This window comes from Crocodylus porosus, unplaced genomic scaffold (genome assembly GCF_001723895.1).
Source record: "Crocodylus porosus isolate Cpor-Errol unplaced genomic scaffold, CroPor_comp1, whole genome shotgun sequence".
In the NCBI taxonomy this organism is placed as follows: domain Eukaryota; kingdom Metazoa; phylum Chordata; order Crocodylia; family Crocodylidae; genus Crocodylus; species Crocodylus porosus.
In genome coordinates this window covers 51,381,509-51,399,187 of record NW_017728947.1, presented here as the reverse complement: position 1 = coordinate 51,399,187, position 17,679 = coordinate 51,381,509, and the positions used below count along the sequence as shown (strand labels likewise).

The 17,679-nt window shown below is 43.9% G+C and overlaps 1 protein-coding gene across 1 annotated transcript in view; it reads left to right on the top strand.

Moving 5' to 3' along the window:
- Positions 1-8,064, top strand: part of ZFYVE1 (zinc finger FYVE-type containing 1) — a 29,974-nt gene extending 21,910 nt beyond the window's left edge. The window contains exons 6-12 of the mRNA XM_019551760.1: positions 787-895; positions 1,895-1,992; positions 2,113-2,230; positions 2,982-3,152; positions 4,043-4,223; positions 5,438-5,551; positions 6,358-8,064. Coding sequence (XP_019407305.1) covers positions 787-895; positions 1,895-1,992; positions 2,113-2,230; positions 2,982-3,152; positions 4,043-4,223; positions 5,438-5,551; positions 6,358-6,590 — 1,024 coding nt within the window. The 3' untranslated portion in view covers positions 6,591-8,064. The remainder of the gene's footprint in view (positions 1-786; positions 896-1,894; positions 1,993-2,112; positions 2,231-2,981; positions 3,153-4,042; positions 4,224-5,437; positions 5,552-6,357) is intronic.
- Positions 8,065-17,679: the final 9,615 nt, after the last annotated feature.

Genomic DNA, 17,679 nt, shown 5'->3' with positions numbered 1-17,679 from the left:
TGTGGTCTCCAAACTGCAGAAGCCCATCATAGGGTGGAGTTAGAAATGGGCAATCTACAATAATCCTTAGAAGTTAGAAAGACTCCACCTGTAGTTATTCCTGTTAGGTTAAAATAGCCGATTTGGGTAAAAATGATCAAAGCATACATCTACACAATGTTGAACTGTAACATATGGTCTGTGAGTAGCAGCCATGCTGACCTGGGCTGCAAAAATTTTGCGTACCTGACAGAGTTGGACTTGACTGGAACTTGAGAGGAAGACCTCTCTACAGAAAGTCCTGGGCATGGGGTTGATGAATCAGTAGGTGCTGGACAGTCCTCCTAAATCGTACTGAGCTGTATGAGCATGATTACAATGGATTGTTTTGCTGGAAGTCCTTTCTGTCAAATAAAAAGTAAAACTAAATTGCCATTTTTTGAGGTCATTAGAGACTCTTCTATAGCACACTTCGTAAGAGCTGGGAAGCTAGCCTAGGTATCTTGGCCTATTTATAGATTTGATTAGTTCCATCTAGATTTTCTACAAACCAGGTACAATATTCATTTCCTGCACCAAAGTGCTCTGTAATTCTGTTTTGTGATGTGAAATGTTTGCTTTACCTTACTCAGAAGATATTTCAGTGGCAGATAAAAATCAGTGTTTAGATGTACACGTTTTGAAGAGGTTTGGGATTAGCAGGACTATACCTGTTTGTTAATAACATAACTGATGTTATGTTGAGATTCGTGTAGTGTCAGATTGACTGACTGTATAGCTGGCTCACTGCTTGCATTTGAACTCTAGATGTGGCTGCAAAAACAGTATGAACCATGTGAAAGAAGGAATTCCTCATGAATCCAGGAGCCGATGCAGATACTCTCACCAGTATGACAACAGAGTCTATACCTGCAAGGTGAGCAAAGTTGTAGGGACAGGATCCAGGAAATGGAGGGGAAGAGAAGAGAAGTGAGGCTTGTGGACTCTTATACATGTATGCAGAGCCTGCTGCAACATGCTGGAAATCCAGTGCGTTGGATTAATTGAGTCTGCTGGAGCATGAAAATTGACATTCTCTGGCAGCCATTTTCGTTGCATGCATCAGCACTGCCATGCATCTCTGCATCGAAAAAATGGTGGTGGGGCACTTTGAAATAAAACATGTTTGCGCTTTAGTTCAAAGTGCCCCACTGCCACTTTTTCAGCGTGGGGATGTGCGGTGACATTGATACATGTGACACACAGGCACCTTTAATTAGCAGAGCTCACTAATTAAAGTGCCCAGTGGTGCATCCCACAGCATGGGTAAAAATGCCCATGAATGAGGAGTATCACTTGCATGTTCCTCTTGTTTTAGAGACTTGTAGGAGCAGCCCTTGGCCCTGTCACAGCAGCAAGACCCCTGTTGATCTTTAATGGCACTGTGGTTTTTGTTCTGTTTTAATGGAGCCTGATCACACTGTGGGTATTGTTCACTAACTAAATCACCAGCTTTGCTCCCAAATCTCAAGATGAACCAGGCATTACATGTCGCCCTTCAGTCTCAGCATGCTGAGTACACTTCAGCTGTTCTCCCCACTTCCTTATATCCACCCTTATATGTTTATCTGAGCTGAGTGTAACATGTTTATCTGATTTATCTGAGCTGAGTATAACATGGCCTTGTGGGAGGTTTAGTTTTTCAGCCCTAGTCATCTCTGTTAGGCTAATGAAGTCACCTGGGAAATGATGCACAAAACCTCCATTAACAATCATGGGCTAAACCTCCATTCATCATGTGATCTCTTTTTAGCAAACAGTTTCCACAAACAAATGCCAAATACAGCCTTTATTCCCTTTTATGACCAAGGGCTGTGGGAATCATAGAATTCACAGTTCCAAGACATGCCATTTTAATCTGTCACTCATGTTCTAGGGCTGTTATGAACGAGGGAAGGAGGTCAGCGTGGTGCCCAAAACATCTGCTTCCACTGACTCACCTTGGTTGGGCCTTGCCAAGTACGCCTGGTCAGGGTAAGCACAAAAGCAGGGAGTCTCTCTTCTTTTTCCATATTTTCTCCTCTTGCCAGATCCTTTGGCCTCCAGTTCCTTACTAAGATGACCCTTCCTTCTCTTTGTCTACTCCCCACAAAGGTATGTGATTGAGTGCCCTAACTGTGGAGTGGTATACCGCAGCCGGCAATACTGGTTTGGAAACCAAGATCCTGTGGACACAGTGGTGAGGACGGAAATCGAGCATGTGTGGCCAGGAGTAAGTTTTGGTGAGGTGGTTTTGGAGAATGGGGTGGTAATGGAAGGGTGTTTAGGTAGTTGTAGTACTGTGACTATGGCAGGTGCCCTGTTCCTGTTTCTTAAAAAATTGAGCATCTTTCTAAGTTTGAGATCCATGGAGTAAAAGGCTGTCAATTTTTGTCTGGGTAGACATTAAAAACTGGATTGGAGATGGTACTAGTGAACCATGTTATAGTGGCCCTGTGTGTGAAGAGTTAGAAAACTTAAATCATAAGAAATGGAAGAGATCTGTTAAGTCGAAACAAAAATGTAGAATATTAGTGGCTTCCCTTCTGAACTGCTCCATGCACACGTTCCCTGTGAAAACTAACCATGCACAGCATCCTAGAAAACAATGGTATAAAGACACACTCAGGAAAACCCTTCCTCTAACAGAAAGTATTATAGAATCTCCGATGTTCACAAAGGACAGAGAGGAAGTTCCATCTCCTCTGAAAGCATTGCACAACACGTGGCACAGTAATCAGGCTAGCATGAAATAAAAGGGGCTGTGAATTGACCCAGTTGGTATTAGATTTCTTGGGGTAAATGCTTACATCATGACAATACCCCTTTGCCTTATGAAGAGGAAATGCAGAACTTCCAGGTGCAATGCTTAAGTTTAACAGTAGTGACGGATGGGTATTTTGCTTTGAGGGATGCCTGTGTGAGAAATGAGATTTCCCGTCAGTTCTTAAATTATCACATAAATCCACATTTTTATTTTATAGACAGATGGATTTCTGAAAGACAACAATAATGCAGCTCAACGTCTGCTAGATGGGATGAATTTCATGGCACAGTCAGTGTCTGAGCTGAGCCTGGGACCCACAAAAGCTGTGACCTCTTGGCTGACGGACCAGATTGCTCCTGCCTACTGGAGACCCAACTCTCAGATCCTGGTACACTACAGCTACTACACCTCCATGCTGTTGAGAAAAATGCTTCTCCCTGTGCAAAGCTGAAAATTCCCTTCTACCAACTGCTACGAAGATAATAAAATATCAGTTTGGTTTCGGACCTCTCTTACCCCTAGGACTGCAAGTAAAACTCACCTTCTTTTTAAAGCTGCCTGCTAGTTCCACATTTTGGTTTAGTCCAAGAAAGGTTAAACATGGAATCAGAGACCATTCTTGCCCTTCTGTCCCCTCATTTAATTGCCCCTCCCTGTTGTAGACCCTTTCACCCCATCAATACTGTTGATGGAAATGCTGGCTCTCATGATCCTGCCTGTGGATTTAAAGAACCACATTTGAAGTCCTAGGCTCCTAATTTTGCATTCTCACAAAAATGACAGCTACTGACTTGCACCAAATATAAAGCTGAAGATTAAAACTTGGCCCTGGCTTTTCAATTAGAAAAAGCCTGTCGGTTCCTTCCAGAGAACCAGGAGAAGAATTGGGGAGATAGATGGCTAAAATAGAAATGACCATCTTAACTTTGTACCTACAGCGCAGCTGGTAGGCCTCTAAGTATCCAGGAAAGTGTAGTCGTAACCAATCATAATTAAGACTTTATGGATCATGGTAATGATGTTGACCCTAGCCAGAACCTGCCTTTCTCTAGGCTTGAAATCCTGGGGCCAGATGGACAATGTTTGCACCACCTAGAGTGGCGTTTTTAATCTATGAAACTTCGGTGAAGGACAGACTGGTAAAGTGGGAGTGCATAGAGGGTCCAGGTGTGCCATACTCCCTGCTGCTGCAGGCTCTGGCTTTTGGGACGCTCTTGATGCCAGAGGCAGTTAGGAAAAATGAACTGACAGTTTCTCTTTCTGTTTTGTCATCTTCAGAATTGCAACAAGTGTGGCATACCCTTTAAAGATAACGATACTAAGCATCACTGCCGGGCCTGCGGAGAGGGCTTCTGTGATGGCTGCTCATCCAAGTCCCGCCCTGTCCCAGAGCGGGGGTGGGGTGCAGCACCTGTGCGAGTGTGTGACAGCTGCTATGACAACAGGGGCATCCAGTTAGGTAATCTGACCTGCTCATCCTGGTCCTGGGAACTAACATGGTCAGAACTAATCAGACACTGTAGGTGTAAATAGACCATAAACATTTTTATGGTTGCACAAAGGCGAAGCAAATGGATGTCTGTACTCCTTTTCACACCACAAATGCTCACCATTTGTGGCTGTGACAAAAGTGGTAATCATTCTTCCTGCTTTTATTGTGGCATACATGTTAGTTTTATGGAGCTGCCTGTGATCTCCAACTGAATGGGCAAGCACTTCCAGGGTTTGAGGGGCCTGATTCTGTGCCCCAGGAAGTCCCATACAGGATAGGGTCCCTCAAGTCCCAGGAGTGCCTGTCCAGCTTTCCCTGCTTACACATGCCTTGGAAGATTTTGCTGGCGCATGTCTCTGTAAGCAGGGAAAGCTGGGGCACCCCACTTAGAGAGAAGCCTCCAAGAACGCCTGAAGCCTATAGCTTTCCTTGCTTAGAGATGTGGCCCAGGGAGTCTAAGGCATATTTCTGTAAGCGGGGAACACATTGACCATTGTCCTGTGGGATCGGGCACTTGTTCAATGGAAGACAATGGGCAATATATTTCACCCATTGAAGTGGATTAGTGTGACATCTTACCACAGCTGATCCATTTCACTTGGCAATGTCTGTTTATACCCTGTGTCTACAGTCTTGGTATTGGTCCCTTGATAACACCCCCATTCTAGGGCAGACTGTGTGAGGTTGGGATTTCAGTTGCTCTGAATGGGTAAATAGATCTACAATAGGTACAGTGTTCTTTGGGGCAGGCATTCACACTGAGTTCGTAAATGCTTTTACTGGGGAAGTCAAGGAACTCGGAAAGATCACTCTGACATAAAGGCTCTTCATCATCAATTACTGGCAAACATGATCCTTTAGAATTAATTATTTTGGATTTTTAGCTCAGTTGCACAGCACATCCTGCTAGTTGGGAGTAGTATGGCAGGGGATATTGGTGCTAGAGTAGATAGAGGGAAATCGTAACAGTGAAGGTCAAGAAAATTAAGGGATGGCAAGGAGGCTGAGTATTGTTTGCCTGCATTGGGATACTAGAGAGCCCCTTGAGTGTTGCTAAGCAAAGTAACTTTAATTTTGCTGGGTCCAGTAGTTTCTCTGCTAATACATATTGAGACATGGCATAAATTGTGTCTTGAACTCTAACTTGAGCTGAACACTATAACACTAACTCTGTCATGCAGATGTGTCTGAGCCACAGACTGATGAGGAAGGTGGAACGCTGATTGCCAGGAAGGTCGGCGAGGCAGTGCAGAGCACTCTTGGAGCTGTGGTGACTGCCATCGACATTCCACTTGGTGGGCATTGTGGGAATCCAATTGTTTTTGCATTTAGAAACATTTTTATTTTGCATTGGTTAGACCATTCTTGTTGGTTAAACTGCAGTTCTTGAATGAAAGTCAATTTATGGCTGGAGGCCCTCTGTTTTTAAGGGTGGTGAGCACTTCTGCAAATTAGCTCTCAAATGTAGAGTGCTGGCCATTTACATATCATGCACCAACTTCAGTGATTCAGCAGATGCACTGAGTTTAACTGTTGTCTTGCAGTTGAGCTGCACTTTTTTTCTTAATGACCAAACATCTCCAGGAGCTGGAGGGCAGTAGAGAGCATCATATTGCACTAATTGCTGATCAGTTCTTTTCTCCCTTGTTTCCGCTAGAAGTAGTCAGCTCATTTATCTGGCAGAGCGTTTTATGATCTAGTGAAGTAGAAATGGGAATGAAGCTTTTGCTTACTTCCATCATTATATGCGTGCCAGAAAGGATGGTGGCTACAGTGAGATGGCAAAAAACTGGGGGGAACTCTCGATGAGGAAGAGAAAGCCCACCTCCTTGAAATGAATGTCTAGACAAAAGGTGCCACCATTTAGAGAGCGTAAGAAAAAAGGCTGTTGAATTATGCAGGGGAAGAATCTGTAGGAAAAAAACTCAGATTTCCTGAACTTGCTGGGGTTGCCTATTAGTCTATGATGTTCTGTGGACAGAACCCTAAATGAGCATTAGGGACTGTGACAGATATGATTTGCAGGGCCTGGGGCCCTTCCCTTCTCTTCTGTACCTGAGAACAAGTGCTAATGGAGGTGGGTCTTTCTGATCCTTTGTAGGTCTTGTGAAAGATGCCGCCAGACCCGTGTACTGGGTACCAGATCACGAAATCCTGCATTGCCACAACTGCCGGAAGGAATTCAACGTCAAGCTGTCCAAGCACCACTGCCGAGCCTGTGGCCAAGGGTTTTGTGACGAGTGCTCCCACGACCGCAGAACAGTTCCTTCCCGTGGATGGGATCATCCAGTTCGAGTCTGTTTTAACTGCAATAAAAAACCTGGTGACCTTTAACCCCAGCTTCCCCTCCAGGTCCTTCACAATTCCTTAGGTTCTCAGGGTTAGAAAAATTATTTGGTCTCCCTTTCACCTTTTAACCTGTTGCAGCCAGAGTGCATGTTCCTGATCTCCGGCCTTCTCTCGTGTTATTTCCATCCTGGAATGCTGGGAAATGAGCTTCAGTGAATAAACTGGGCCTTCAGGTTTTAATTTCAAACTGATTGGGGAAGAGGGGAGCTCACTTGTAAAATGAGCAAACCAAAATCCAGTGTATTTTATTCCAGTTGAAGTATTTATCTATATCTCTATATAATTTAGTATACTAAGGATGCAGTTGGCAAATGAAGCTTTGAGTATTTCCAGCTCAAATAAAGAGATGCAGCTGTTCCCTGCTATATTGGGTTGAACTCATAGCCATTGCAGTGCCTTCCAGCTCTTTTTTAAAATGTTTTGCTGCTCACGGTGTCCTGCTTGTAAAGGTTTGGGCCCTTTGCTGCCAGGGAGGCTCAAGGCTTCTTGAGTGGGACACATGAATTGCATTTGACAATGGGAATGGCCCTGCATCTGGAAGCTCCCCACCTCCTGGCACAAAAGGTTTAAATCCAAATCAGTTTGCAAAGTCTATTTTCATCATGGTCCCAAATGCTAGGCATGCAGGTCATGGGACTGCAGTGCAGGGAGGAGGAAGTAATGCCCTGGTAGAGTCTCAGCTAGGGCTGTCAAAGGGAAAATAAATGGGTTGGCACCAAGGCACCTCCAGTAACAGGCATTTCAACTTCAGTACAGGATTTCAAGGTAACAAGGTCATCTTTTTTTCACCACATTTGCTCTGCATTCTGAGTTCCTTTGGGAAGACAAGTTTCTCTGTGAAGCTTGTTGCACATCAAGAGCCTCATGTTCCAAGCAGAGATGAGAGAAGTCCTGGTTAGGTGAAAGAATGCATGGCCTGAAGTCTGTTTGCTTCGATTGTAATGACTTAAGTTTGTTTAAGTGGTTCCCAAATCCATGGTACTCCTTGGAGATAGCTGTATGGACAGGACTCCAATCCTGTAATAAAACAAATCTGCCAATCCATCTGGAAAACAGGAACCTCTTCTCTCCTGCTCTTAGCAAGTTGCATCTGCTGTACTTCTTATCTTTTCAGGAGATGCTTACATGAAACCACTGACCCATACACATCGTGATCAAGCTACTTGGCTAAACTAATACTTTGTATTTCTGTGGATTATTGGCTCCCACAACAAGAAACAAGACCATCATGAACAGAACTGGGTTAGAAAATACCCTCTCTGTTTGGCTCATGTGGACAAAGGCGGTTCTACTGGAGGAGACTTGTCTCCATCTGTAGTGACTGGAGTTTTGATGCAATTCCCTAGAACTGATCTTTGTCCAACTTGTTAAATGTGCAGTTGTGTAGTTCAACACCCAACTCCCCCTTTTAGGACTGTATTATTAAATTGTCTGCTATAAAAAGACTATACCTTCTGAACAAGCGTACTGACTTTTTCCTTGTAACCAGTTCCCTTTCTGAGACCTAAGGAATGTGTTTGCAATGTAGCTTCCCCCTAGCACCTGTTACATTCTGAGGCAGGAAACTTTTGGCATTGGCTAAATTTGCTAGAGACTGACTTGTATTTTGTAATCGAAAGCTGTCAGAAGGAGACAGTTGCCACAGGTGATGGTGTGATAAGAGCGGGTAAAAGTCTTATCTTAGGAAAGACATTTTTTCAGGAGAGTTCTGCACTTTGAAGTCTTTATTTTTTGAACAGGGGTTAGGCTGTAGTTACACTGTGTTGCTGCTTTGCGGGCCATGCCCAGTGCGTCTTCCATGCATGTAACTTTACTACTATGGTAATGCACACAAAGAAACCATCCTTTACATTCCTTGTATAAAAGCCTTCTGGAATCTGTTTTGGGGTCTCTCCTTGTCCTTGCCCCCTTTCCCCCCGCCCTTCCCCCGCAGACAAATCTGCTGCAGCAGTGGAAGATGAAACAAAATGCTCTCTACATTCCCAGCCTGTATGCTCTTTAGTATCCACATACCTATCACAATGTGCAGTCCATTCTTGATGGACTATCCTGGTGCTATAGGGTTTGTCTTTCTGGGATCTCTTTAACAAAGCAAGATGCTTTTTTTTGTGCTTACTTGAAACAGGATAGTTTTATCTCTAGACAAGCATGTGAAGAGGAGATGCTGGTTCTGAGCTACAGTATATACTCCAGTTCCAAAGCACAGGCAAAGTCCAAAATTTAACAACAACAGACTTTTGCCTGAGCAGGGTAACAAGAAGGAATATTAAAAACTATGGTAACACCTTGCTTTCTCAAGGAAATTGGACTGGTTTACCTTTAAATCAGTTTTTAGACGAATAAAATTAAGCTAGTGCAGATTCTTCTGTGCATACTTTTTTCAGTTTGAATGGTTTATCTTTATTTAAATGTTGTACCCTGGCCACTTAAACTACACTAAAATAAGCCAGTCTTATGCAGAAATAAAGACTGTCCATAAGGGGGCTGCATTAATTTAAACTAAGTCTTTAAATTGCACCTTAGGTTATACTGGTGCAACTTTTCCACTTGTGTGTCCAGTGAGACTACCTAGATGGAAGGAGCAAAGGGCAATTGTGTGTCTGGCTTGATGAAAGATGCAGCAATCACATCAAAGGTGGTAGGGCTAAGCTGTCCGTGGTAGGCCCTACATTCTCCTTATTCTGACTGCACTGGGTATTGTGAACATATGGGAAATGAAGCACAGGCTAAAGTGTGTGTGTGTGTGTGGGGGGGGGGGTTCTGGTTTGTTTTTGTTTTTTCCTCTCTCTGTGTTTAGATTCTTTCCTAGCCCCAAATGAGCCAGATTCAAGGTCCTGCTTTGAGGCAGGAATATGGTCACCATAGAGACAAGTAGACCAAGTGCTACTGAGCCTCAATTACAGTCCCACTGAAGGCAATGAAAAGATTTCCGTAGAATTATAGGACACCTAAATCAGTCACTGAAAAGGGATAATAATGCTTAGAGAGCATGCATTAGGTGAGTCCAGTAGTACCTGGTATGAACAGAATTCTGTGTCTAAGACTAGACTGTTTTGTAAGCAGAAGGGCTTGGAACAGGCCTTCTCCCTGGACTCAGGTGAGGCTGTCTGGTTTCTGCAGGAATAATGTGTGGAGAACATGACAAATGTAAAAGGGAAAATGCTTGTAAGCAGGTAACGTGGCAGCAACAAGAGCAACGAAGCAGAACTCTCATCGTGAAGACAGGAAAAGGACATATAATAAAGTGAATTTTACTCATGATCTCAAAGAAACTATATCTGCAGACACTCTCACAGCACCTTAACGAAAGTGTCTCTTGCAAAAATGCTATCTCCATGTATCAGTAACCCTCTTCTGAGCTCTGGACGATGCTTCATCTCAGCGTGGAAGATATTTGATATTTTAATGAAGTTGATCTGTGTGATGTGGAAAATGTTTATTAGAGTTGGCAAGCTAGAACTGAAGAATGAAATGGATTAAAGCAAAGGTGTGTTTCCTTGATAAATGAAAAATTCCAATATAGTTCCAAAATATGAATGTGTGAGTTTTGTATATAACCTATGAATATGTTACAGTTAAATTCCAATAACTCATGGTAGGAGTTTGTCCTTTGGACCAAACAGGTCACTGTAGTATTACTATTTCAGTGGCTGCAGTGAATGTCTTGAACTGAATTAAAAATCTTGTTGTCTGAGAGGTGGCAAGATAACAGAATATCTCGCTTTACAGAATAGAGCAGCCAGTATTTGATACTGATCTGTTGCCAGAAAGAGGGTGTTGGATTAATGGTCAATCAAGAAATCTTTGCATCTTTCCTGACTTAGCAAATGTGGCAAAAAGGAAGTGGGGTGGGGATCATGAGTTAACACCTGATGTGCAAATAGATCTGAAAGTTTGTGTGAAAGGTGTATAACAAGGTGTACAGTAAACAGCTTGAATTTCAAAAGGATGAAGTGTGGCTGATTTTGTTCTCTGCTCCAACTCATTTATCTCAAATGTCAATGCCTGTGTCAATTACATGGAAAGAAGTAGATGCTCCACTGAATCTAGAAGGTGAATTTTCCTTTTTTTTTGTTTCAAGACCAAATGAGGATAAGCCTTTTCTGTTACTGTAAGCTTCCTCACTCTTGAATAGCCCCATTCTCCATGGCTATGAAACACTACTCCAAGTCAAAGTCAGAGGTATGGTAGGATGTATGTTCCTAAGTGGAATGAGATGGCCGCAGGGATGAAGGACAAAGGGCAAAGAAAAAGCAGCTCACAGGAAGCTGTAGACAAGGGTTTCTGTTTTTTACTATCCTGTTTTGCTGTTTCTTCATGGTGTAACCTCATCCTTTTGTTCCCAACTTCATGGCCTCTAAGTTACACTCACTCCAATTTACTTGCATGTAATTTACATTCTCATTTATGGTACCTCTGAATTGGATTTTTGTCCCTGTTCTGGAAAACTGAACAATCCCACTTACACAGATCTGTCTGGCCCTGTAACAACTACAAACCAGCCACTGCCTACTACACAACCCTTCAGCACCTCTGCCAAAGACTGAAGTAACCAGTTCCCAAGTTGATCTAAAGTAGTCTGTACTCTGGTATCAAGAAAGGTTTCTGGTTTCTAAACCTGGTCATATAAAGGACCAGCTGCAGTTCTGTTTACATGCAGCACTGTCATCACTAGCCAGCCTGTTCAGGTTTAAGTACTGATGTCTCATTTGTGTTTATTGAGCATCTTCCCTTTTCTGTTTCATTCACTGTAAAATGTGTGCTCTCAAGAGCTATGCTCTTGGTACACTGTGGGTGTCTACACAAGGCCTTTACTGAACAATTAACAAGGCCTTTACTGACCAATTAACTGTGCAGTAAGTATCTTGGCATCTATGTGTGGACCTCTATTGGGGCACACAAAACTAATAAACTCTGCAGCAGCATAGTCTTGTAAACTGTAAGTGCTACCCTCCTGTGGAGTTTTTTTGTGCACAGCAGCACACGTGTAGATGCTGCCCCAGCTGGCTGGGTCACAGGGTGCCTCAGTGCAAGGCTAGCCAGCAGGCAGCCCCAGCACTAAGGCACCTTGTGCCCTAGCCAGCTGCTCCGCATCTCCACATGCCTCAGCAAGGGGGTCTGTGATAAGCTCTAGAGTTTATTAGTTCACATTAATTGCACATGTAGATACACCTTGCCTTTCTTAAGAAGCCATCAGTAGCACTTTGGTAAACAGATTTGTCCTTGTCTGCCAATAGTTGAAAATACCTACCTGGGCTTAGCAAGAAAACTGGTTGACTCCCTCCCCCCTCCCCACTAAACTATTTTGGCTTGTCTGTGTTGTTTGGCACAAAGCACTTTGGGTTCTGGGACTAATTGTGTGTTTCATGGTGGGGAAGATGCCAGCTGAGAGAACATAGCAGTGAGAACGTGGAAAATTTAGTGTAATCGAATCTTGCAAAAAACAACAAACATGACAAAATATTAACAGGAGTGAGCAACGTGGCAGCTGGCAAAGAGCAAGATCAGTTATGGCAATTAAATAAAGCATAAGCAGCTTTCTGACTTCGATCATGTACTGCAAAGACCAAAACCAGAAAAGCAAAACAATCATTTTAAAAACTATCCAGCTCTCTAGTACAGCAAAGCCCACTCTGATGTTGCTAATGTTTAACTGCTGCATATAGTTATATAGTAAACCACAAATTGAGGCAGTTTACATCCAGCGTAAGTAGAAACTATCAAAAAGTTCTACTGCCACAAAACTGGGTTTGTAAAACTCAACTTCTATTTAAAATGGGAATTTCCAGGTGGGTTAGACAAGTTCTATTTAAAAAAAAAATGTTTCAATTGTAAGAATTTGTTTTCAGAGGCTCTGAAACTGATTTTTGGTACTTTCAAATCGGAGTTAGTTTTTTCTGGTCCTCCTGAGGAAAGCAGGTTGACATCAGATTGGATTTCATGCAGGGACGCAATGGTACATATATGGGGGATTGTTGAAAAAACAGCAGAACCCTTCATAGATATCCATTCACAAGTAGAGAGGTTAGCTGCAGTTTAATGGTTTGCAGATGGAAAGGCAGGAGACTTGGCCTCTGCTTCAGACTGCCTCCAGTGCCTTAACTGCTCTCTGCCTTGGTTTCCCTATTTGTAACCCCAGAATAATTTTGTGGCATGCCTTGAAATCTCTGGCTGGAAAAGGCAGGACTAGAGAGTGTGTGCTGTTCTCCTCAGGTGAGTCCCGATTTTACAAATGATTGAAACAAAACATGAAGTAGCCTGTTTACATCCTTCTCTGCCAAACAGCAACTCCAACTACTGCAAGCAGAGACTAAAAGGGGGAAGGTTTTAAGAAACATTTTGAAAAATTGTGCTTAAATTCACATTTTTCAAAAAGTCATATTTTTGGTTCAGTAGCGGTATTAGAACTGGCTGCTGCTCGTCTTTTTCTGAGGCCTAAACATGGGAAAATTAACTGAAACAGTGCAGGAAACTTAAAACAATGATGGATTCATTTAGGGGTTTTTAGTGCATTTCCAGTGGGAACAAGGGCCTATGGCATCTTCTGGGATTGGACCTACAGTCCACAATAATGAATGTAGGGAATAGATCCTGCCTCACTGAAGGTAACAAGTTTTGTCACTGGCTTCACCAGGGCCAGGATTTCTCTCTGCCTCTAGGGCAGGGATTCTCAACCACAGTGCCAGGGCACCCTGTGATGCTGCAAGACCCTATGAAGGGTATATTAGGAAGGTGAGGAGGTAAGTGAGGTACGAGGTGATAAACAGATATGGACAGACTCAGGCTCTTCCTGCCTGGCCTCTCTGCAAGGAGGTAACCACTGTAATAGTTTTGTTTCGTTTTTTTTTTTAAATGTGGTGTTGCTCAATTCTCAAAAGTTATGGAGGTGTGCCTTAAGTCTGAAAAGGTTGAGAACCACTGCTCGAGGGTTTAGGGGAGTGGGAGGGAAAGCAATGCTGCAGTAGCTGGCCATGATAGCTTTTAGTTTTCAGGCTGCACCCCCAGGCCAACATGCACACTAACAGGCTGAGGGCAAAGGTGACTAACAAGTATGGTGCCTTGAGAATGTCACACCATTCCTATTAACACAAATAGGATTGGTCTTTGCCAAGGTGGGACTGTAACCACAAGGGGAATGATTTGGTGTTTGGAAGGGTCCATACCCAAGTGAAATACATGTATAAGAGTTCCTCGCACAGTTTCTGCTTGATTTCAACATCACTGCAGTCTCAGAGCCCAGCAGGTGGAGCTGGTACATCTGCCTCCTTCTCAGTAAGTGGGGAAACTTGCAAGTGTTTGTACATCTGCGCTCTTATTGTTCATAGCATGTCTATATGCTGGTACTATATGCTGATTCACTGGGTGTGTCTACATGAGACATTTACTGTGTAGTAGACTAATTTAGCTTCACCATAAGAGTCTCAGTATCTACATGTGCACTCCTATCAGGCTGGAGTAAAATAAATTTACTTTGTAGCAGGATAGTACTTGTAAATAGTATCCTGCTGCAGTGAAAAACTCCACAGTAGCACACGTATCGACACTGGAGGGGCTGACTGTGGCATAAGGGTACTTTAGCGTGGTGGGCTGCCTGCCAGCTAGCCCCATGCTGAAGCAACCTTGTGGCTTAGTCAGTTCCTGGGCACGTCCTGCAATCGGACCAAGACGGGTTACAGGGGTGGGCAGATGTGAATAGGATGGGATTCAACACTGACAAGTGCAAGGTGATACACCTGGGGAGGAAGAAGCAGCAGCATACCTACAGGCTGGGGAACTCCCTTCTCATCAGTGCAGAGGCAGAAGAGGATCTTGGAGTCATTATTGATGCCAAGATGGACATGGGCCAACAGTGTGGAAGGCCAGCCCCATACCTTGTCATGCATCCACAGATGCACCTTGAGCAGGTCCAAGGAGGTGATCCTCCCCCTCTATGCAGCACTGGTCAGGCCGCAGCTGGAGTACTGCGTCCAGTTCTGGGTGCCGCACTTCAAGAGGGATGTGGACAACATGGAGAGGGTCCAGAGGAGGGCCACTTGCATGATCAGGGGGCAGTAGGGCAGACCCTATAAGCAGAGACTACGGGACCTGAACCTGTTCAGCCTCCACAAGAGCAGGCTGAGGGGGGATCTAGTGGCCTGTTACAAACTAGTCGGAGGGGACCAGCAGGCATTTGGGGAGTCCCTGTTCCCCCAAGCACTACCAGGAATGACCAGGAATAACGGTCACAAGCTGGCAGAGGGTAGATTCAGGCTAGACATCAGGAGGCACTACTTCACTGTCAAGCTTCTTGTAAACACCTTGGTCAACCAGCTTAAGGAGAAGAATGAGCTAACTTAGCACATATTTACAGGAATTTCTCCCAAGCATGAGGGACCACATCAAAAAGAGCATGAAGGTGCTGGTTTAAAGATCTAACCATTAAACAATAGAGGCTGGCCTTTCATGGTCTACTGAAAGTGGGAGTTGACATTTTGGTCCTGAAGAAAGGCTTTAAGCGAAGTCAAGTAGCATATGTTTGTGGTAGAGAAGTAGAAGGATACAAAGAGAGAGGTGATTTGGTTAAAGCAAGGCTATGACCATTTAATTTTAGAGCCATATTCTGGAGCAGTGGTTTTCAACCCTTTTTCATTTGCAGACCCTTTCAAACCAAGGTGCCAGAACCCTTTGGAAATTTCAAATGGAGGTACAGACTACTATGAGCTGAAAGTGTGGGCATTCACACACTTTTGATTGATCACAGTCATCTTTTGCAGACCCCTTAGACATAATCCATGGAACCCCAGGAGTTCACAGACCACAGGTTGAAAACTTGTTATGGGGGATAACAGCAGAGTAAGATTAAATATGTTAAAGCCACAGAAAGAGACACTACAAGGGTGTTAACTACTAGGCAAGGAAAAAAGAATTTCTGTCAAAACAAGAGATGTTTCTACAAAGCATTCTGGCAAAATGCAATTGAGCTACACTTCAGAGTAGCCATTAGTCCAGTGATTAGGTTGCTCACCTGGGATGTAGAAAACCAGGACCTGAGACCCTGCTCTACCTCCAGCAGCAGGAATATGAACCTGATCCTCTCAGATCTTAGGGCAGTGCCACTGGCTATTCTGGGGTGAAAGAGGCTAAACTTTTTGTTCACAAAACTATTTCCAAAGGTCTGTTGTCTACTGGAGAATAAAACTCAATGTTAAAGCTTCTAGATTTCTGGCAAAATGGAATTGTAGTTGTATTCCGACAGCCTTATTAGTAAGCTTAGTTCTTAGGCATATGGGCATCTTCTCTGCATCTTGGTCACTATCCAGACCACACTGCATGTACCTTCTGAGGAAATCTGGGCCCAGCCTCTGCATTTCTTGCAAGACCCTGCTGAGCCACCAAGGCAGGAAAAGTAAGCTATTTGGCTATTGCAACAGGAGGGATGGTGAAGGGCTCTTTTCCTCTTCAACTGACTGTGTGCTGACTGTTGTGAGGAGCCATCTTCTGTTGCTCAAGAGAGATTATTCTATGCTCTTTGGCCACTGACTATATGCTTGCTTCTTATCCTTGTGGCTGGATTACCTCCCTTCCTCTCCACCTTCTCATCTGAACCCTTCTACAAGCTGAATCTTTAGAAACCTTGGCTGCAGGAACAGTGATAGGGATGAATGTGTTGGCAGGCATTTGTACATGCTGAGTTCTTGGAACCAGCATGGACAGCAAATGTGTTTCTTCTATTTGGGAGTCTTTGTCTGAAGAACAAAGAGAACACAAGAGAAAGTTGTCTTTATACTTTCCTACCCATTTTTAGTTTGTGTTCCCACATCAACTAGGCACAGGACCCATATTCTTATGGAAGGGGTTGTGAAAGGAGCCAAGACAATACTGAGCAAGGGAAGGGAACTATTACTGCAAATATTAATTTTTAATTCAATTCTAAACTTTGACTTGAGGCAGTTTGTAAACACTGCATTTTGTTGTCTGTGAAGGTTTGAGCTGCTGATGTTTACAAGCAGGATGCTGATGTTATAAGCTGTGCATCAAACTTTGGAAGCCAATTGTGAGTCGAATGGTTGACAGTAACATTCATAACTCACTGTGCTTGTTATGTAGTCATGTTTCTTTTTCCTGCTTGGATGCCCTTACATCAGCAGTGCCCAACATTTTTGTCTGACAGACCAGACCCGGCCAGTACTCCTGAACCAGCGTGAGCATGGCAGCTACCGTCTGGCCATGAGAAGGCAGTTGGGGGTTGAATGGGGGGGCGGTGGGGGGTGTTAGGAGTTGGCCCCAGTGCAGCCCCAAAGGGGAAAGGAACTTGCTTCAGCCTTCTACTACCCTTTGGAGAAAGGGAAAGGAGGCCCCAACTTGACCCAGCCTCAGTGTGAGGGAAGGGTGTATGGCCCAGCCCTGCAGAAGGGGGTATAACTTGGCTCTGACCAGCCATGCAGGGAATGGGGTTTGGGGATTTAGCAGGGGGAGGGTAGCTATATTAATGGTCATTGCTCCCCCAGTGCCAAATTTCTGGAACTGTGGGGAGCCCCACAGCCCAGATGTCATGGCTCTGTGGGCTGCATTTAGCCCATGGGCTGTAGGTCGAGCACCCCTGCCTTACATAATTAACTACCACAATATATTTTGAAACTATTATGATATATGCATCTTTGAAAATAGTGCCTCACGTATTAATCAATTAACTAGTTCAACTGGGAAACAAACTTGCAAAATCTTGGATAATTAACAGACCCAACCGCAGATATCACAAATAATACCAACAAACTGAAATAAGTATTGACTAAGAATCTGTGACTCAAAAAATTAGCTAGTTATTTGTTATGCAAAATTAATCCTGCTTAACGCAAATAATTACGTCATAGGGATAATGGAGACCTGGTGGGACTGCACCCATGACTGGACCATGGGTATAGACGGCTATACCTTGTACAGGAGGGATCGTGTAGATAAAAGGGGCGGGGGTGTAGCTCTCTATGTTAAGGAAAGCCACGCATCCCTGCAAGCTGATGTTGGTGACCAGGGTGGATGACTGGAGACCCTCTGGGTTAAAATCTGTGGAGAACACGGCACAGGGGACACAATGGTG